Source organism: Aegilops tauschii, chromosome 3 (genome assembly GCF_002575655.3).
Source record: "Aegilops tauschii subsp. strangulata cultivar AL8/78 chromosome 3, Aet v6.0, whole genome shotgun sequence".
Taxonomy (NCBI): domain Eukaryota; kingdom Viridiplantae; phylum Streptophyta; class Magnoliopsida; order Poales; family Poaceae; genus Aegilops; species Aegilops tauschii.
The window spans coordinates 545480029-545501918 of NC_053037.3; the positions used below are offsets into that span (position 1 = coordinate 545480029).

At 48.2% G+C, this 21890-nt stretch overlaps 2 protein-coding genes across 3 annotated transcripts in view; both read right to left on the bottom strand.

Moving 5' to 3' along the window:
- LOC109778652 (transcription and mRNA export factor ENY2) overlaps positions 1-21890 on the bottom strand; it is a 259142-nt gene that overhangs the window by 165549 nt on the left and 71703 nt on the right. The window lies entirely within an intron of this gene.
- Positions 17319-20563, bottom strand: LOC109778655 (uncharacterized). 2 transcript variants are annotated; one of them, XM_020337213.4, is made up of 10 exons: positions 20267-20563; positions 20107-20178; positions 19385-19464; positions 19170-19269; positions 19039-19092; positions 18854-18931; positions 18367-18464; positions 18217-18274; positions 17769-17890; positions 17319-17660 (listed from the first exon to the last, which is right to left on the bottom strand). In XM_020337213.4, exons 1-10 carry the CDS (start codon positions 20498-20500, stop codon positions 17504-17506), a joined length of 1053 nt encoding a protein of 350 aa, XP_020192802.1. In that variant the 5' UTR covers positions 20501-20563; the 3' UTR covers positions 17319-17503. The 2 variants fall into 2 exon arrangements, with proteins under 2 accessions (XP_020192802.1, XP_073367145.1); XM_073511044.1 differs by lacking the exons at positions 19170-19269; positions 19385-19464.

Here is a 21890-nt window from a genome sequence, read left to right on the forward strand (position 1 = left end):
CATCACATTCAAGACGCTTGTGGGGAAAAATCATGTCTTGATTGTAGAGAATGCATCAATAGTAGCTCCTTTGCTGGTGGCTCCAGAACCTGTCAGATGAGATATTTGGCTTCTTGTAAGGGTTCTTGGCCTTGTCAAAGAAAGTGTTGTGCTCTATGAAGCTGAGCACACTGAATGAGCCTTGTGTAGTGACAGCACTTGGAAGCCTTGGCAGCCTGGGCTTTGGCTTCTGTGTCTGAGGCCTTTGATCCACATGATAGTCATTTGGGGACCAGGAGCAGTGGGTGGTGTCAAGATTGGCCACCGGACAGTAACAAGCTCACCATGATAGAATGCGTGTTCCATGCTGTGAGGCACAGGGGGAGGAACAGCCACATCCGAGGTGGATGGCGGCGCATTGTCTTCCGTGGCATTATTGACTTCGTGCTGCACATTGTCTTCAGCCATGACAACGTCATTGGCTTCATCAGTGATGGTGGTGGCAGCCGCATTTGCCTCAACTTCAGTGGCTTCTGGGATTGGAGGGTCTTGCACATTCACTTCTTCTAGAACAACTGGATCAACGGTAGGGGGAATAACTTCACGATCTTCTTCTTCCTTGTCATCGACTGATACATCCGAAATATCTTCAGCCTCTTTGGCTTTAGACTCATGAGCAGTAACTGAACGGATGGCTTCAGGGAACACTTGACGTGCTACTGAGCTTGTGGCTTGCACATCCTCTTCAGGAATGCTCGACATGGAGACCGAGGGCATAGGGCCTCTGCGAAGCCTTCAGAAAGATGGTGACGCCTGTGGTGAAGGAGTGGTCTTCTTCCTGTCTTCGGGAGTATCGTGCAGGGTCTCAATCACGGGTGTAGTGATATGAGCTGGTGGAGTGCGAGGTATGACTAGCTTCGTGCATCGGGAGTTGGGTGTTGCTCTTCCCAGAATGCATCTTGTGTGATTGGCGTCATGGGATCGCCAATGCTTATCTGTTCACTGCTCATAGGAGCAGGCGATGATGCCGGGTTGGGCATGATCTGAGGAAGGACTACATCATTTTCAACATTGTCTTCGTGACCAATGTCTTCAGCTACGATGGGGTCAGCAGCTGGAATATCCTCAGACTCATGAACCTCTGTGGGAGCAGGCTCATGTACGACGAGACGACGCTCACGATTGGTGGAAGCTGGCAGTGCAACTGAAATAGGCTCAACAAGCAATGGTTCTTGGGGACCAGCATGTTCTTTGCGTGTAGACTTTGAAGACTTTGTCTTCAGCTTCTTCTTGGAGGGAGCGGCATCAGAAGCATCATGATGCTTCCTCTTCTTGGCTTCAGCCTCAGCTAACTTAGTCTTCTTCTGCTCAGAAGCCACTGATGGGACCTTTGGCTTCGAGCCAGTCATGCTGGCAGGGAAGACCATGCTTGGTATTTCCTACCTTGGGGCGTTGGGTGTAGCAGCAACATGTTTCTTTGGCTTCTTGGCGGCCATTCGAGGATCAATGCCAGGATGCCCAAGGGCCTTTCTCTTCACAGCCTCATTGTGAGCATGTATGCATTTTTCAGCATAGTACTTCATGCGCTCACGAGAGCCTTCGGCTTCATCATGTTTCTGTTTGAACTCAACCTTGAGGTCAATCATCATTTGCTTGAAGTTCTGAACATCAATGACACTGAGCTTTGCCATATGCTTGTTGAACTGGGCCTTCTCATAGTCAATTTTGTTTTTCAGCTCAACAATCTTCTGAGCAATAGCAAGTTCCTTGGCTATGCAGCCCTGAAATGTGACACTGATGTCAATGGGCAGCTGCAGATCACCAATGGTGAGAGTAGTATCTTCAAACCATTCATCGATGAAATTGTTGAGAATATCAGCATCAAAGAGAGGCAAATCTTTGAAGATTTCGGCCTCCTGTTTGCTCTTGATAAGCATTGCCAGAGCATCATCAGCAAGATCTTCATCACTGGATAGATCTATAGTATTCTCTTCATTGCGTAGGATGTTAGATGGAGTGAGTCATGCCCAGAAATCTTCTTGGGCTTCTTGGACTTCTTGGAGATGCGAGATTGATCCTCGGACTGCACACTGGATTCAGGAGGTGCAGATTGCAATGGCTTCACTCTTGAAGCTTTTGGAGCAGCAGAAGATTTTGAAGCCTTAGAATTTTTCTTTGGCTTCGGGGGTACTGGAACATCCTCATGTTCCTCTTCAATAGCAGCTTCTTCAACATTGGCCCTTTGTGCAGCGATGTGGGAGAGAAGCCCATCAAAGCTATTGAAGGGGCCAATGATATGCTGATTAACTTTGCGACTGCCATCTGGCCTTGGAGCAGCTGGACCAGGGTTGAAGTAAATCCCCAGGTCCTTCTTGTTCTGCACTACAGAAGCTCTTGCAAACTAAAGATTTGATTCAAACAGTTCGTCTTCACGACACCAACGAAGATTAGATAGGTCGGCATCTTCAGGCTGAGGACCTCTGACCATGCAAGGAAAGAAGCCCTTTGCAATGGCTTCAGCCTTCTTCTTGGGGATAAGCTTCCTGTATACAATATCAGCCCATGGTGACCTCACAACATTCTTCTTTGCATACTCAGGAGTAACAAAGTGATATTTAAACCATTCCTCTTCTCAGTGTCTATGAATCCAGTGCACCCTGGATTTGCGTTCGCCATAGGTTTCTTCAGGGTCAGACCTGTATTGTTCATAAAGTTCTGGAGGCAGATCCAAGGCAGTGTTGTCACGGCGCTGTCTGCCACCTTTCTTTGCAGTTTTTCTTGTTGCCATTGGATTCAAACTAAAAGGCTTCACAATAGTGTTAGGCTTTCGGCGACTGGACAGACAAGAACTGGCTTCAGGTGATTCAATGTGATGTTGTAAGAACTCTACAAATGAATGCAGACTATGAGAACCAGGGGATTCCCCCACGGACAAGTACCTGTGACAGCATTAGAGATGCGAGGGAAGGGGAAGAGGTCATATGCTTTCTCAGAAGATTTTGAAGATAAATCAGTTTGAAGACATTGACCTCATAGTGCGAAGACATTCACTTATCGATGTGAGTTGGTTCCAGATTTGTACGAATCCATGAATGAGTACAAGTGAGGAACCCAATAATGTTGTTACCCATGAGATGTGTTTGCAACCAACTGCTGAAAGTCATGATGTGTTCACATGTAATCCAGTCGTCAGACTACTCCGGTTGTTTGGAGCGCAGAATATTCTTGTGTTCATTGACATACGGGGTCACCAAGGTAGAATTCTGTAGAACTGTGTAGTGTGATTGAGCCCAAGAATGCCCGTCCCTACATATTATTGAATCCGCTCCTAGAGTGCCTTTTCCAGTCAGTCTCCCCTCATACCGTGATTGAGGGAGACCAATCGTCTTAAGGTCAGGAATAAAGTCAACACAAAACCCAATGACCTCCTCTGTTTGATGGCCCATGGAGATGCTTCTTCTGGCCTAGCATGGTTACGAACATATTTATTTAAGACTCCCATGAACCTCTCAAAGGGGAACATATTGTGTAGAAATACAGGGCCCAGAATGGCAATCTCGTCGACTAGATAAACTAGGACGCACGTCATGATATTGAAGAAGGATGGTGGGAACACCAACTCAAAACTGACAAGACATTGCACCAAATCATTCTTTAATCTTGGTAGGATTTCTGGATCGATTACCTTCTGAGAGATTGCATTAAGGAATGCACATAGCTTCACAATGGCTAATCGAATGTTTTCCGGTAGAAGCCCCCTCAATGCAACTGGAAGCAGTTGCGTCATAATCACGTGGCAGTCATGAGACTTTAGGTTCTCGAACTTTTTTCTCTGCCATATTTATTATTCTCTTTATATTCGACGAGAAGCCAGATGGGACCATCATACTAAGCAGGCATTCAAAGAAGATTTCCTTCTCTTCTTTCGTAAGAGCGTAGCTGGCAGGACCTTCATACTACTTTGGATGCATGTCGTCTTTTTCGTGCACATGTTGCTGGTCCTCCCGTGCCTTCGGTGTATCTTTTGTCTTCCCATACACGCCCAAGAAGCCTAGCAGGTTCACGCAAAGATTCTTCGTCACGTGCATCACATTGATTGCAGAGCGGACCTCTAGGTCTTTCCAATAGGATAGGTCCCAAAATATAGATTTCTTCTTCCACATGGGTCCACGTCACTCAGCGTCATTCGGAACAGATTGTCCGCGAGGACCCTTTCCAAAGATTACTTGTAAATCCTTGACCATATCAAGTATGTCATCACCAGTATGGAGGACGGGCTTCTCTGGTGATTTGCCTCACCTTTGAAATGCTTGCCTTTCTTTTGACATTGATGGTTGGTCGGAAGAAATCGACGATGTCCCAGGTACACATTCTTCCTGCATTTGTCCAAATATATACTTTCGGTATCATCTAAACAGTGCGTGCATGCGTGGTATCCCTTATTTGTCTGTCCTGAAAGGTTACTAAGAGCAGGCCAATCATTGATGGTTACAAATAGCAACGCATGTAGGTCAAATTTCTGCTGTTTGTGCTCATCCCACACACGTACACCTTTTCCATTCCACAGCTGTAAAAGTTCTTCAACTAATGGCCTTAGGTACACATCAATGTTGTTGTCGGGTTGCTTAGGGCCTTGGATGAGCACTGGCATCATAATGAACTTCCGCTTCATGCACAACCAGGGAGGAAGGTTATAGATACATAGAGTCATGGGCCAGGTGCTATGATTGTTGCTCTGCTCCCCAAAAGGATTAATGTCATCTACACTTAAACCAAACCATACGTTCCTTGCGTCACCTGCAAAGTCCCCCCACTTTCTCTCGATTTTTCATCACTGTGACCCGTCAGCGGGTTCTCTCAACTTCCCGTCTTTCTTACGGTCTTCTTTGTGCCATCGCAACAACTTGGCATGCTCTTTGTTTTTGAACAGATGTTTCAACCATGGTATTATAGGAGCATGCCACATCACCTTGGTAGGAACCCTCTTCTTGGGGCGCTCACCCTCAACATCACTAGGGTCATCTCGTCTGATCTTATACCGCAATGCACCACATACTGGGCATGTGTTCAATCCTCGTACTCACCGCGGTAGAGGATGCAGTCATTAGGGCATGCATGAATCTTCTGCACCTCCAATCCTAGAGGGCATAGAACCTTCTTTGCTTTGTACGTACCGTCGGGCAATTCGTTATCCTTTGGAAGCTTCTTCTTCATTATTTTCAGTAGCTTCCCAGATCCGATGTCGGATACACCATTGTCTACCTTCCATTGCAGCAATTCCAGTGTGGTACCGAGCTTTGTGTTGTCATCTTCGCAATTTGGGTACAACCCTTTTTTGTGATCCTCTAACAAGCGGCCGAACTTCAACTCTCCCATTCACTTTGGCATTCTCTCTTTGCATCAATAATGACCCGACGAAGATCATCATCGGGCACATCGTCTGGTTCCTCTTGATCTTCAGCTCCCCCTGTTGCAGTATCACCGTATTCAAGGGGATAGTTGTCATCATCCTCTTCTTCTTCGTTGTCTTCCATCATAACCCTTCTTTCTCCGTGCTTGGTCCAAACATTATAGTGTGGCATGAAACCCTTCTCAAGCAGGTGGATGTGTAGGGTTTTCGCAGAAGAGTGATCCTTCATATTCCCACAGACAATACATGGACAATACATAAAACCATTCTGCTTGTTTTCCTCAGCCACTTCGAGAAATTTATGCAGTCCCCACTCGGAGGTGCATCAGTCACCGTACATCCATTGCCGGTTCATCTACGTGCACAGGTGGATGTGTAGGGTTTTCGCAGAAGAGTGATCCTTCATATTCCCACAGACAATACATGGACAATACATAAAACCATTCTGCTTGTTTTCCTCAGCCACTTCGAGAAATTTATGCAGTCCCCACTCGGAGGTGCATCGGTCACCGTACATCCATTGCCGGTTCATCTACGTGCATTATATAATTAAGTGTATCAAAAACCATTACAGAACATCATGAATAGAGAAGTGACCAAATTAATACAAGTTCATCATCACATTAAAACCAAAGTACAGTAGTGATCAAATATTATTACTGAAAATATAAATACATAAAGTTCATACATAGTTCTAATAGAACAACATATATCTCTCTAGAGCATCTAACTAAAACTAACATTGAAACTAACATACAACTATGTAAACATTTAAATGCAACAACAAATGCGATCATAATCGCAACTAAGGTAACAATTGATCCAACGGCATAATGATACCAAGCCTCATTATGAATGGCATATTTTCTAATCTTTCTAATCTTCAAGCGCATTGCATCCATCTTGATCTTGTGATCATCGACGACATCCGCAACATGCAACTCCAATTCCATCTTCTCCTCCTTAATTATTTTCAATTTTTTCTTCAAGTAATTGTTTCTTTTTCAACAAAATTTAACCTCTCGAGAAGAGGGTGGGTTGGAATTTCCGGTTCACATACCTCCTAGATAAAAACATCTATGTCATGTTGGTCGGCATAATTGTCATAAACACTAAATGAAACAAATAATAATAAAAGATAATATACCAAATCCGAATCATAGACAGGACGAGGGCCGACGGGGGCGGATACCAAAACCATGGCACTATATAATAATAAAAGTAAGAAAATTATACAAGTATCTATCTAAATCATACAAGTAAGAATTTTGTTCTTTTAAAAAGAAGATAAGAACAAGAGGCTCACCACGGTGGTGCCGGCGACGAGATCGGCGTGGGCGATCGACGGCGGTCAGGACGGGGACGGGACAGGGCGGACCGCCAAATCTAGACAAATCTTGAGGAAAATGAAGCTTGGAGGTCGAGCTTGTAGAGGAGAAAGCTTAAGTGTGGCTCGGGCATTTCATCGAACACCTCATGTGCATAGGAGGTGAGAGCAGAGCAGCACAGACCTCCTACACGCCGGCCGGCCAAAAAACAGAGGAGTGAGCGGGCAGGGGCGAGCATATATATTGGCATCTCTTTATAGTCCCGGTTGGTGGCTAGAACCGGGACAGAAGCCTGATCTTTAGTCCCGGTTCCAGCCACCAACCGGGACTAAAGGGGCTGCGCCAGGAGCGAGGCCATTTGGTCCCGGTTCGTGTCTGGAACCGGGACCAAAGGGGTCAGACGAACCGGAACCTATGGCTCCCGAGGCCCGGCCGGCGCCTTGGCCTGAAGAACCGGGAATGATGCACCCATTGGTCCCGGTTCGTAACAGAACCGGGATTAATGCTCTTATCTGGCCTGGACCAAAGCCATGTTTTCTACTAGTGTCATGTCGCCTCCTGTGCTTCCTAAGAGCATTTACAGCCGGACGCCCCAAACCTACCTTAAATGTTCGGGCGGACAGCCCGGTCACTGACCGGTCACGAAACTTCGATCCAGACGGGAGCCTTAAATAGGCCTCAAACGCCCGGGCTGATCAGCACCCCTCATATCCAGCCAAGAAATGGGGCAGACATGGGGGCGTCCGAACGCGCCCGGGCGCGTCTGCCGCGTCGGACCCGACCCACACTGGCCCACCAGACCCCACATATATTCCTCCCCAACCGCTCGCCGGACTAAACCCTAACCACTTCACTCCACTCCCCTCCGCCACCCAATCTCACCTCTCCGGCCGTCTCCGGCATGGCGGGCAGTGGATCTGACTCCGACCAGTCCACATTGCACTCCGCCGCTCCCGGGAGGACATCGCCCGACTAACGGTAGGATCTGTCCGGCGCCGACTCCATAGCGTCAGCTCAACGGGCCCTCGGATCCTCTGGGGCTCGATCATCGCGGTCCCGGCAGCCGGAAAATCACTCCTTCCCATCACCAGTCGAGCGGACTATGAATTCCACCGGAACCAGTGTGCCCGCCGTGGGAAGGAAAGGATAAGGCCTGCCGAGAGAGAGCTCTACAGCAAAGACGAAGAGATAGTGGGAAGGGGGCAACCCTGTCTAATTCCTCTGTTGCTCCTAAAGCGCTGAAACTGTTCGCCATTAATGATAACAAAAAAAATAGGCATGGAAATGCAGACATACATAAGATTAATAAAATGACCATGCAACCCTTTATGAACAAGAGCAGATACAATAAAGTTCCGTTCGATGCGATTGAAAGCATTTGCAAGGTCAATTTTAAGTAAAAATGGCCTCATGGTTCCAGGATCTGAGTGCAAAAGAGTGGGTGATTTCTTGACCTATAATAATGTTATCACTGATTCTTCTACCTTTGATAAAAGCTTGTTGCGTCGGATCAATGTAATCTGGGAGATGGTGTTTAAGTTTATTAGCAAGAGTTTTAGCAATGATTGTGTAGATAGCATTACAAAGACTAATAGGTCTATAATCGCTAGGAAGTTGAGGCACCAGCTTCTTAGGAATAAGTGCAATATTCGTATCACTAATGTGAGGAGGTAGAATGCTTGTTTGATAAAAAATCTTACCAGAGTAGCAACATCCTCACCTATCCAGTCCCATGTAGCAAGATAGAACTCGAGATTAAAACCATCCGACACCTGTGAAGCATTTAATTTCATGCCCTTGAGTGTCCGCAAAATTTCCTTCTTATCCGATATAAAATAAGTGAAATCATTAGACAAAGCAAGAGGATTTGAAGCTAAGAAGGGCCTGCCAATATGAGGGTTGGGCGATGAGAAGATGTATCTAAAGTAGTTAACAGAAGTGTTTGCAATCTGCTTAGGTTTAAAATGGATAATAACATCTTTTTGTTTAATAGAAACAATAGTATTTCTTTTCCTTCTCTTGAGGACAACACGATGAAAATAATCGGTATTTCTATCGCCGTCTCTTGCCCAGTGATATATATTTTTTGGCTCATTGCCTATAGAATTGAGTGATCTTGGTGAGGTTTTGTTCATAACTTATTGTGAGAGTTGATTCAAGAGCATGATCTTGCTGCTGAAGAGGCGTCATTTTAATGTTGTTGATTTGTTCTACAATTGATTTGAGCTCCGGTTGAAGAGGCTTTTCCTTTCTGCACCATCTCCTTAAGGAACCTGCCAAAGGTGAGTACGAGTAGAAAAAGGAGCTTTCCTAAATTAAATAATATAAATTAATAATTACTTCTAGATTTGATGAGGCACCATCGATGAGTAGAATATATTCCGCTGAAGAAGAGTTCGAACCGTGCATCATGAAGGACGAATTTCACAGTTCAATCTACACCAATCAACGTAAGCCTATGTCATGCTCGTTGAGAGATTTTCCAATTACTCGCATCCGTCTACCCATCTAGATTACGCAACCCCCTAGACACTGTCCATCGACATATTGTTGTTGGTGGGCACGCACATCATGATCCGTGCCATCCACGAACATGAACCGGATGTGAGCCGATCCAATGGGGTGTATCATTATTGCTTGCTGTAATTCTTCATGGGCATGTTTGTGCTGGATACATATTATGAGCTGGCAAACTAAACGATCTTGATTCATGGACATTGTGTTTGCTCTGTAGCGTAGTATGTCTTGTTGCAGCACACGGCAAATTTCCTAGTTTAAGTAAATAAAGTAGAGATAGAAATAATATACTAGAAACCACTGTTAAGATGTTAGTTAGACAATACACTTCTAGAGATCTCTAAAATGATATTTGATAATATTAAAATATATATCAATACATGCAAATACTCACCAAGTTTTTCAACTTATATTTAAACACAAGTTTTAAAACATACAATTAAAAATCCGCAGAGTTGATTTTTTTTTATAACAAACCTTAAAAACGATAAAAAATGACATAATTAATATTACACAACATTGTTATGTGGTTAGTCCACTAAATAATAGAAATTATAGTCATTAATGTAGTATGATAAAATAATTTTAGATAAACATTTGGTATAAAATCCTTATTTTAATTTGGCTAACCGTTTGGGTTAACCAAAAATGTCTAGTTTTTCATACTATAGGTCAGACAGCTTACCGGATGAAATCGTGTCATAAAATTTTCAAATATCATTAGAGCAACCTGTTACAAAATTAGCTACTAATTTGTCGATGTGATCAACTTAGCAATAATAATGGGGCAACGGAAATATCACAATCATGTAGCATAAGCTCTTCGCGTTCGCGCCTTCCCTCGAATCAGGTCAGGTTAGCTGGGGCTATAGGCTTTTGACCTAGCTTCTTGTGTAGTGCAGTACATGCCAGATGCAACTGACAGCCAGCCAGTTGGCTAGTTTGAAGATTGCTTTGGTTTGGTAAAAAGAGAAAGGGCGGAACCAAAAAGAAGGGTAAAGAGAGAAAAAGAAGGCAAGGGAGGTGATTTGGTACTGTTGTGCGTACGCGCGCCTGGTCCTACGGTTGCACCCTGTAGTGGGGACACTGGAAAGCCGAAGCACTACCGTCGGGGTGGGTTCCACCTCTGCATGCATGGGCAACTTGTGCTTCTCGCCGTGCTTCTCCTCTCCCGGCCGGCCTCACCCGCAAACACGACGTCCCCAGCTCCAGCTCGTCGTTTTACAACGCGGTTCCAGTCCACCTTGATTGCATACATCGATCTTATATACAGTATATCTCTAGAGTACACACACTCTGTGCGTATCATATTTTATTATAGAAGAAAACGGCAAAGAAGGTTTGGGTAGTTACAACTTGGCCAAGAGGCACCGTGACGATCGACCCAAATATGTCACATTTTACAGCTAAGCGTAACCAAGAACACACTAAAATCTCCCCTGAGCAGTCCTGCTACCGACCAAGCCGGGATCTCCAGGTCAACCTTCTCAAGAACCAAATGCAACGATGGAAGGATTCCATGGAAAAGGATGGTGTTTCTCTTCATAGCTCCCAAAGCACACGTATCATGATGGATCGAAGATTCTTCTACTTCTGCTGCTCCGGCCAAAACACTTGTGTTGCTGCGCCACTCAACGATGGAGTCAGTCGGCATCGATCGACACCTAGTCCAGCTTCCCAACGCCGAGATAACGGCAAACCACACCTGTCGGGGCGTAACACTTCCTTGCCGAGAAGTTTCCATCAAGCTCTCAAGCCCATCTGACCACATCAGCGACCCCATGATTGAGCTGCACGATAAGCAACGCTATGATTGAGCTGCACGATAAGCAACGCTGACCATAGCTGTAGATATTGCAGTAGCTCCCGTCTCCCCGTAGTTGAGGCTCGGTCCAATATCCAAAGCCCAGACATTGTTTTGGAGGCCAGACGCCACCGTCCTCCCTGCACGAACCCTAGGAGCAATACGAGCGTAGATCAAAGGGGCCAGCTCCTCGATAACCATTCAACCACGTGGTGGTTTTCATATGTTGTACACACTTGTGTAGAAATAATCATCTCCAATATTGTACAGAAGCAGAGGCGCATGGTCATTTTTAAATTTTACTTCCTTAGTATCCAAGTCTTGTCGAGACCAAGTCAACTGTAAAGATGGATCATAATAACATTTCAGGAATAGATGTTTGTTTGCCTCCCCTAGTCATACTCTTGATCATCCTCATGTGGCGAGTCAGTCATTATAAGTGAAGCAAATATTAAAGAGTAAAGTGTATTTATTGGTAAGTGTGACTTTTTTTTATAATCTTCGTCCTGAACTCTTAATACGGCTATCATCCGCGCCATCCAACAGCTGCGGGGGCGGCAAATCCGTTCGGATCATCACCCGTAGTGCATGCCTCAATCCCAACACTTGAGAGGGGGGGGGGGGGGTGTTAGCAAATAATCTAGCGTGACAAGTTTCAGGTTAGGTTTAGGTTCAGAGTTCAGTTTCGTCAGTCTGCAGTTGTGTTCGGTGTTCAGTTTCAGTTAAGCCTGAGGACGCGGTCTGTGCGCTCCCGAGGCCGTAGTTCACGGCGAGCTCGCGCCCCTGATCGTGGGATGGCACGATCCAGTAGAGGGGGTGGTCCTCGATCCGTTTTTCCTGTCGATCCAAGAATAAAGCTAACAGAAAACGCAGCAGAACTTGAGCTGCACAAAAACCACCTATCTCTGTTCTTCTTCAGAGAGAGTGAGAGAACGAGAGAGAAAGGGAGGAAGGTGGGATACCGGCGAGCATCTCCGGCAACAATTGGCATCAGAGCCGTTTTTCGGTCCAGGGCATGGCCGGGGACGACACCGGCAGCAAGTCGCCACCAACGCCACGCGCAAAGGTCTCCGACGGCTCAGAGCTAGTCGTGGCAGAGAGATCCATGGCGCGGGTGGTGCGCGACACCGGCGGCGCGGCATGGCCGCAGCTGACGAGGACCAACTACACCGACTGGGCTGTTCTCATGCAGCTCATGATGGAGGGGCGACACCTCTGGGAGGCCGTGGTGACGGGCACGGCGGAGCGCAGCGACGATCGGCTCGCGCTCGAGGCCATTCTGCGTGGAGTACCACCGGAGATGGGACCCACCCTCGCCGGCAAGGCCACGGCGAAGGATGCGTGGGACTCCGTCAAGACGATGCGTCTCGGAGTGGCTCGCGTCCGCGAGGCGAAGCTCGCAACTTTGTCCAAGCAGTACAACGACATTCACTTCGCAGACGGCGAGACCATCGACGATTTCGCCATGCGGATCACGAACATGGTGGCCCAGATGGCGCAGCTCGGAGACACCGTCCCGGAGAAGCGCATCGTCCGCAAATTTCTCTCCGTCGTCCCGAAGAGGTATTCGCAGATCGCCTTGTCAATTGAAACCCTTGTTGATCTGGATACGCTCTCCGTGGAGGAGCTCACCGGACGGCTGAGGGCTGCCGAGGAGCGGTACGACCTCGACCAGGGGGAGCCAGATGCCGGGCGTCTCATGTTCACGGCGGAGGAGTGGCTCGCGCGCATGAAGCGCAGCGAGAACGATGGATCCGGAGGGAGCGGATCCAGCTCAGGACGCGGCGGCGGACGTCGCGGGCGAGGCCGCGGGCGTGGCGGCGGACGTGGCTCCGGCAGCCGCGCAAAACCCACTGACCAGTGCCGTCACTGCAAGAAGTACGGGCACTGGGCGCGTGAGTGCAGGACTCGCATCCGCGAGGAGCGAGCGGAGGCGAATTTCGCCGAACAAGGCGGGCACGACGACGACCCGACGCTCTTGATGTCGGTGATCGCCGCGATCCCGGCGCAGAGCGCGGGGGAGCACATCATGCTCCATGAGGAGCGTGCAGAGGCGAATCTGGGCGCCGAGGAGATGCCATGCGACGGCCGGTGGTTTCTGGACACCGGCGCGTCCAACCACATGACGGGCGATCGTTCGGCATTCGCGGAACTGGACGAGGGCGTCACTGGCAGCGTCAAGTTCGGGGACGGCTCCAGCGTGGCCATTCATGGTCGCGGCACGGTCACGTTCACCGTGCGCAGCGGCAACCACCGTGCTCTCACTGACGTCTACTTCATCCCGCGCCTCAAGACGAGCATCATCAGTCTTGGACAACTGGACGAGCATGGCTGCACCACCAAGATCCACGGCGGCGTTCTGACGTTGTACGATCGTCGCCAGAACGAACTGGCCCAGGTACGCCGAAATGGCAGGCGCTTGTATGTTGTACGCCTGGACATTGTGCATCCGATTTGTCTGGCAGCACACGGCGGGGACGAGGCATGGAAGTGGCATGCCAGGTTCGGCCACCTGCACTTTGACGCGCTCCGGCGCATGGGGCGCGCTGACATGGTGCGCGGGATGCCAGTGGTGGATCACGTCGAGCAGATCTGCGACGCGTGCCTGGTGGGGAAGCAAAGGCGTGCCCCTTTTCCCTCCCAGGCGCACTACCGGGCGGCAGGGCCGCTCGAGCTGGTGCACGCCGATCTGTGCGGGCCTATCGCTCCAGCAACCCCTGGCGGCAAGCGCTACTTCATGCTCGTCGTCGATGACCACAGCCGCTATATGTGGGCTATGCTACTGCCGGCGAAGGACGCTGCCGCGGCCAGCATCAAGCACTTTGTCGCCGCGGCTGAGGCAGAGCAAGGCGCGAAATTGCGCGCGTTCCGGACGGACCGGGGCGGCGAGTTCACCTCCAGCGCGCTCGGCGAGTACTTCGCAGACCAAGGCGTGGAGAGGCATCTGACGGCGCCCTACTCACCACAGCAGAACGGCGTGGTCGAACGGCGCAACCAGACCGTCGTCGGCATGGCGAGGAGCATGCTCAAGGCGAAGAACATGCCGAGCTGTTTTTGGGGGGAGGCCGTGGCGACTGCGGTGTTCATCCTCAACAGATCTTACACCCGCAGCGTCGACGGCAAAACCCCGTACGAGGCGTGGTATGGCAAGAAACCAGCCGTACACTTCTTACGTGTCTTCGGCTGTGTCGCCTATGTCAAGAACACGCGACCCGGGCTGAAGAAGCTCGACGACCGCAGCACCAAGATGGTCTTCATCGGCTACGAGGCGGGCTCGAAGGCGTACAGAGTGTACGATCCACTGACCAAGCGCGTCTACGCCTCACGCGACGTGGTGTTTGATGAGGGCGCAAGCTGGGACTGGGGCGCCACGGGCGGGCACACGGCGGAGCCGTTCGTCGTTCACCACGAGCTCCCGCTCACCACTGAAGGGCGGAGCGTGCACACTGCGGCAAGCGACCCGAGCGGGGATCAAGAAGGAGGCCACGACACCGTGGTGGACTCACCGGACACGCCCAACAGCAGGACTGTGGGTGCTGCTCCCGCCACACCCCAGAGCACGGCCGTCTCCAGCTCTCCAGCGACACCGTGGACCAGCGCGTCTCCGGCCTTCTCGGACGGGCCGGGCAACAGGACGCCTCCTGACGAGGCTCCAGGGGCGATCAAGTTTGTCTCACCACCCGCGACACAGTACGACTTGTACGACGCCGACGGCGATCAGTTCACAGAGCACCGCTTCCGCCTCCTTGCGGACATGTACCCCGACGCAGCCAAGTCGTCTGCGCCCGAGGAACGCCTACTGCTGGTCGAAGAGGAGCCGGCTACATTTGCTGAAGCAGCGCCCCATGAGAGCTGGCGGAGTGCGATGCTCGAGGAGCTGGCATCTATTGAAGAGAACGGCACCTGGACACTCACCGATCTGCCCGCAGGCCATACTGCCATCAGCCTCAAGTGGATCTTCAAGCTGAAGAAGGATGCTGCTGGCGTCATTGTCAAACACAAGGCGCGACTAGTAGCAAGAGGTTTTGTGCAGAAGGAGGGCGTTGACTTCGACGATGCGTTCGCGCCCGTGGCAAGACTTGAGTCTGTTCGTGTCATGATCGGCACGGCGGCACATCACGGCTGGGAACTGCACCACCTCGACGTCAAGTCAGCGTTTCTGAACGGTGAGCTCAAGGAGGAGGTGTACGTCACCTAGCCGCCCGGATTTGCTCGAAGAGGAGAAGAGCACAAGGTCTACCGCTTGCACAAGGCGCTCTATGGTCTGCGGCAGGCGCCGCGGGCATGGAATGAGAAACTCGACGCCACCCTGAAGGAGCTGGGGTTCTCTTGTTGCCCGGCTGATCACGCCCTGTACGCTCGAGGCAGAGGACAAGCTCGGCTCCTGGTCGGCGTGTACGTGGATGATCTCGTCGTCACCGGTGCCGACGGCGAGTGCGTCAACAAGTTCAAGGCAGAGATGATGGCCAAGTTTCGCATGAGCGACCTAGGGCTGCTCAGTTTTTATCTCGGCATCGAGGTGAAGCAAGGAAGGGGAGAGATCATCCTATCCCAATCTGCATATGCCGGCAAGCTGCTGGAGCGCGCGGGCATGGCGGGCTGCAATCCAACGCATGTCCCCATGGAGCCGCGGCTTCGTCTAAGCAAGAATGGATCAGAACCACAGGTGAACGCCACGGATTACCGCAGCATCATCGGAGGGCTGCGGTACCTCACTCACACCCGGCCGGACATCTTGTTCGCGGTGGGTTATGTCAGTCGCTTCATGGAGGCACCGAGCACGGCGCATCTCGCCGCCGTCAAACACTTGTTGCGCTACATTGCGGGCACGCGCAGGTACGGCTGCCGATACACCAAGGGCGGCGAGAGCAAGCTCGTCGGATACAGTGATTCTGACATGGCCGGCGATGTCGACGATCGCAATAGCACCTCGGGGAACATCTTCTTCATCGGAGGTGCGCCGATCACCTGGCAGTCGCAGAAACAGAAGATTGTTGCTCTGTCGTCGTGTGAAGCGGAGTATGTGGCGGCAACTACAGCAGCTTGTCAGGCCATCTGGCTGAGCAGGCTCATGGGCGATCTGTTCATGGAGGAGCACGGCGCAGTCACCATTTTCGTCGACAACAAGTCAGCCATACAGTTGTGCAAGAATCCGGTCTTCCATGATTGGAGCAAGCACATCGACGTACGATTCCACTTCATCCGATACTGCATTGAGGAAGAAAAGATCAAAGTCGAACACATTCCTACAGGTGATCAGCTCGCAGACATGTTCACCAAAGCACTCGGGCGCACGCGGTTCCAGGAGCTGCGCTCGCGTATTGGCATGGTCGAAGTTTAATTTCCTTGGTCACGACTAGCTTAGGGGGAGATTGTTAGCAAATAATCTAGCGTGACAAGTTTCAGGTTAGGTTTAGGTTCAGAGTTCAGTTTCGTCAGTCTGCAGTTGTGTTCGGTGTTCAGTTTCAGTTAAGCCTGAGGACGCAGTCTGTGCACTCCCGAGGCCGTAGTTCACGGCGAGCTCGCGCCCCTGATCGTGGGATGGCACGATCCAGTAGAGGGGGTGGTCCTCGATCCGTTTTTCCTGTCGATCCAAGAATAAAGCTAACAGAAAACGCAGCAGAACTTGAGCTGCACAAAAACCACCTATCTCTGTTCTTCTTCACAGAGAGTGAGAGAACGAGAGAGAAAGGGAGGAAGGTGGGATACCGGCGAGCATCTCCGGCAACGGGGGGGGGGGGGGGGGGGGGGGGGGGGGGAATCAAGGCATTGCTTCTTGGCCGCGCGGAGGCATGTGCATGGCGCGAGCCAATGATTTGGCTAGCCGTTTGAGTTAACTGAAAATATCTCCAGAGTAAAGAAAACGTATGTTTGCACCTGAAAAGTTCATTAAATTGTGTCCAGAAAAAGAGGAATCATGGAGAACACATGCTAAGCTCCAACAGGAATTGTGTCATAAACTTTGCAATTAGAGTCGCAATACTAATCATCAATCTCATCAACGTACTAATAATGCTGTAATGGAAACATGGTATTCATGTAGCAGTAGCACACGTCTTCACACGAACCATGTCAGACTTATCACGGCAAAACCAGCAGTGTTCAGACACAAGTACTCGGCACTAAAACTAAAGTTTCCCACAGCTTCTTCCATGGGTTTTAAAAAAAAACTATACCCATCACCGGTTTCATTTAAAAAAAGAAAAATCTGGTCTATTCTTGTGATACAAGTCATTATTTTCCATATAGTACTATGTACTCTTGTGGGGGAGCAGAAAGGTTCGCAGTAGGAAGAACTATTTGGATTTATTAAACCTCTGAAGACAGGGTACACACTTGAACATGACTCTCAGACTGCACAATACCAAACTAGCTAGATCCTTCCCCCTTTCAAACAAGGATGTCTAAACTGAACAATACCAAACTAAGCCGCAACACTGTCATGCCTGCCATGCTACATCTCCCTCATGGAGTAACCCATGCACCTTGAAATAGTTGGCTTACTGTTTTGCCTAAAATCCACTCCAGATCTGAAGACGAAACAGCCACCTTGCCAGCGACATGAGAGATTGCCTCCTTTGCTCCTTTGTAGCCGCATTCAGGAACGACGTAGGGGAAGTCACTGCAAAAAAGAATCCCAGGACATACCATCACGCTCATGGGGGTATAGACGTATAGTGAAAATAGTCTGATGCAATGAAACTCCCATTGATGCGCTGATTGAACTCACCTTCCCCACATTATTCGGTTAGCTCCATAGCTGGAGATCACCCGAGAAAGAAGCTGAGACGTGTCCTCATACGGATAAGCTTCTCTTGTGATCCGGAAAAGAGCACTGTATTTGACGTAAACCTGTTGAAGTCAAGTAATGCGTCATTGCATCAGTGTTAACAGGGTGACACTGAACAGAAGAACCAAACACAGTAATGTAGCCAAGCAACTTCTGTTCATTCAGGCACCAGACATTATTCTATCTCTTTGGTTTAATTCTTAGTACTAGAAACTGAATACTAGCCTTGACATATAATGGAAATATTCCTGCATAAGAGAAGATAAATACTGGAAATAGCCAACTTGCGCAAGACTTCTTTTTCAGAAACTATTCATAATCATGCAAGAATATAAACCAGAGTAGTAGTTGAGTTACCTGTAAAAGGGAACAGAATTAAGAAAGGTACCTGTGGGAATCTGGATAAGTTTAGAAATGAAGAGAATGCCTTTTCTTCATCATCATTCCTGCAAGTCGATGTAGAAGAAGTTAATATAGACGACAACATGGTCAAAATTACATTCTTCCAGTTTATGAACAAGCAGACATACAAACTTACGTTGGTGGCTTGCAGAAAGCCATATGATCAAATATAACAGTAGTTGCAGGATAATCCGTACACAGCTCCTCTATTTCCTGAATATATGAACTGATCCCCTGGATGAACAAACAACAAAAAAGAATAGGAAAACATCAAGTTCATGGAACAGAAGATATGTATTTTTTTACGAAGTAGCAGGGGATTTATATTTCACTGGATACTAATACATAACCGTAACTAACTTTTAATATTGCATCAGTTCTAGCTGCTTAGTGACACAACAATGATCTCAAGCGTGCAATTTTTCTGCCTGGAACCTTATTGGAGCCCATGATGTGAACTTATCTTCTGTCAAGCTGTTAATTGTTTTTTGTATTTACAAAGTTTATTACCACTAGCAAATTTGCAGCAGAAACACATAATATTAATATGAAACATAAAATTCAGTTGCAGCCATTACATATTTTGAGTACACATGCATGTACTATAGGAATGCTTCTTTTACCTTCATCACCATTATTCCAACTGGTGCTCCAAGTTCTCCAGCCTTAGCAAACAATGACCTCCCGACCTCATTAGTCATCTATTAATGATAAATTTTGTGTTCACAGTCATGTATGCTCGTAAAGCAAAATTCAGAAGTACAAGAAAGCTGCTTCTACAATGATGCATAGTTGCACATGTGCAAACCTTTTGACCTGAAGGCCATAAGTTCGGGTTGAAGCGGACAGCACGGTATTTTTCCTGGAGAAGCAAATGAAATGCATGTTAGAAGTAGGATGGACATTTTATTATGCTCAGAAAGTTCAAAAAGATTGTACTTGCACAATCAGATGTTCAAGCTGTTTAATGCCGCTCCCGTCATCCGCAGGATTTGCAAGGCAGCAACCAATAAATTTTGATGGATACTTCTTCAACACACTACAGAGAAAAATTATAATGCTGAGACATATCAAAGCGGGAATTCCACTGAACTTTTCATATAGATACAAATCATATGACTAGTTGAGTTCATATGGATGCAAGAAAAGTTTACCTAGTTACTAAAGAGTGGTCAAACATATGATTAATAGGTTGAACAATGAGCGCGCCGTCAACTCCAGCTTCATCCATACACTAGGGGAAAGAGAAACAAAGTTTAAAATAATAATCTGACCGGCATAATTAGTCTCACGTCTCAACAGTTCAATAGAAAAGAAGTGCCGGGATAAAGAAATATGAAACGCATGTTGGAACTAATATTTGCAACACACAGTTAGCAGCTAAGAAACAGAGGTCCTGTCGATACTCGATACACAGAAATTGGGAAGGGGGCATTGGGTGTTTCTTTTCCTCGTTAAATTCACAAGCTCCAGTAGTACTTTAGTGCATCTCTAGCCGATCAATTTAACTGCTTATATGCCTTCTTATACTAACTCCATATAAATTTGAGGAGTTAAACTGTGGCTGGACCTAACCGAATTCTCAAATTTAACTCCCTATAGCTCACATTTGGTTCACGCATTTCATCGAACAGTTACAATGCCGCACTCAACGCACACACAGCCCATGGAACAAAAAAAAGAGGGGCCCTGCGGCATATGCATTTGTTCAGGCAAACAACCAGCACTACCGCAAGTCCGCAACCCTGCCCCGGTTATCAGAGAAAATTAAATCATGCCAGGATGCGATCTACTATCATCATATCCATCTACTGACTACTTTCTTTCAATGAACCATCCAAAGCTACTTCCACAAGCAAACAGGAACAGTGGAGACCTCGAGCAAGAAGTCCACATCACCCCGGAGCGTCGGCTCCTGGCCCGGGGAAAAGGGGTAACCCTCGGCAGCCTGCACGACCACATAAATCTCATCAAGGGAAAGTGCCAACGATTGGGAATTGGTGTACGTCCGTCCGTGGGGGTGCCTTTTTTTTTACCTGCAGCGGCGAGGCCCAGACGTGGAGGTGGGAGTCCACGACCTTGCAAGAAGCGGGGCCGGCCTTGCCGGAGGCGGCCATGGCGGCGGCGCAAATGGCGGTGGTGGAGGAGAGGAGCGGCCTCCTCCTCGTTGTCGCGGGTGTGGGTAGGATAGATGATAGCAGAGTGCGGGAGGTGGTGGCTAGCGGGGACAGGAATCTGCAGGGCACGGCCGCTGCTGATGAGGAGGCCATTAAAGACGAGGGATGCTGGTGGCCTCTGGTCCGGTGTGGTGTCACAGGTTTTATGTGAGTGTGGTTTTTTTTCTTCTTCTTCTTGAAAACACAAACAAACTTGAATATGCTGATTGGAGCTCGGCCTGAATTTGAAATGATCAAAATTCACATAAATATATTTTTTTAAATACACATACTTTTTTTGCGAGAAAATACACATATAATTGACATAACGTACAAATGTGTAAATTTTCAGAATGAAATACATTAAAATAAGTGCTAGATAAAAACAAATATGCGGCCTTTTAGTACATGCACTATTCATCCTAAAAGTCCACGGTTTTTTTTTTGGAACAACTTCCATTTCAAGTTATTTCATCCTGAGATTGTACATATATGCACTTCAAAAAGTGAAATTCGAATTTTAGTACATGTTTTTTGTGCAAATTTTTCCTTTTTTTTATTCCGGCCTCCATGAAGGCCGACCTCCAAAACACCCTACTCAAACATAGTACTTTATTCATATAAGAAAGATACACATGTAGTGTAACATAACGGGTTTTATAAGACAGAAAAATAATAACCCTTAACCCCAACAAGTTGCTGTTGACGAGAACCACCCAAGCTAAGAAGAACATCGCTGCAGTGCTATTCGGCGCTTTAGACGCCAAAAATCGTGCATACTCTAAGTCGACTGCAACAAATTAGCTACTTAACTGGTTCCCTCGCTCCACTCGACCGCCTGCTAGCTCGCCAAAAGTAGGAATGTAAATACTACGGATAATTCCAACGGATATGATTGCGGATACGAATTTTGAATTATCTGATATGGTATCTGTAATTATCCGATGGATATTTTTGCCATGGATTGTACCAAAGTGTCCCATGCCTTCCATGCCACCACCTCCCAAGGCACTCATGTTGCCTCTCATGCTTCCTGTGCCATCTTCCATTACGCTCATCAAACCACTTATGAATCCTCACATTCCTCCCAATGCACCTCACATGTCGCCACCCATCGCACCTCCCATGCCGCCACCCATAATGTTCATGTTCATCATCATCATCATCATCACATGGACTTCCTCGCCAACATTTGATCTTTACATAGCTCAACATAAGCCTTTTGCTTCGTGTCAAGACCACTTGCGTCCATGGACTTCCTCAGTCGCCTTGAGATCCTCAGGCGCCACCTTCCTCTCCTCTAGCTCCACCTTGTGTTGCTTGGTTGTCGCCCTCTTCTCCTTGGTTGTCGCTAGCCTCTCCTCGTTAGCCGTCTTCCATAGCTCGGCCGCAGCCTTCTCCTCTATTTCCTTCATCTTCAAGAGTCTCTTCTCCTCGGCATGCTCCTTTCTTGCAACAACGATGGCTTCCTAGCCTTCTTTCACATCATTATCTCCGGCATTTG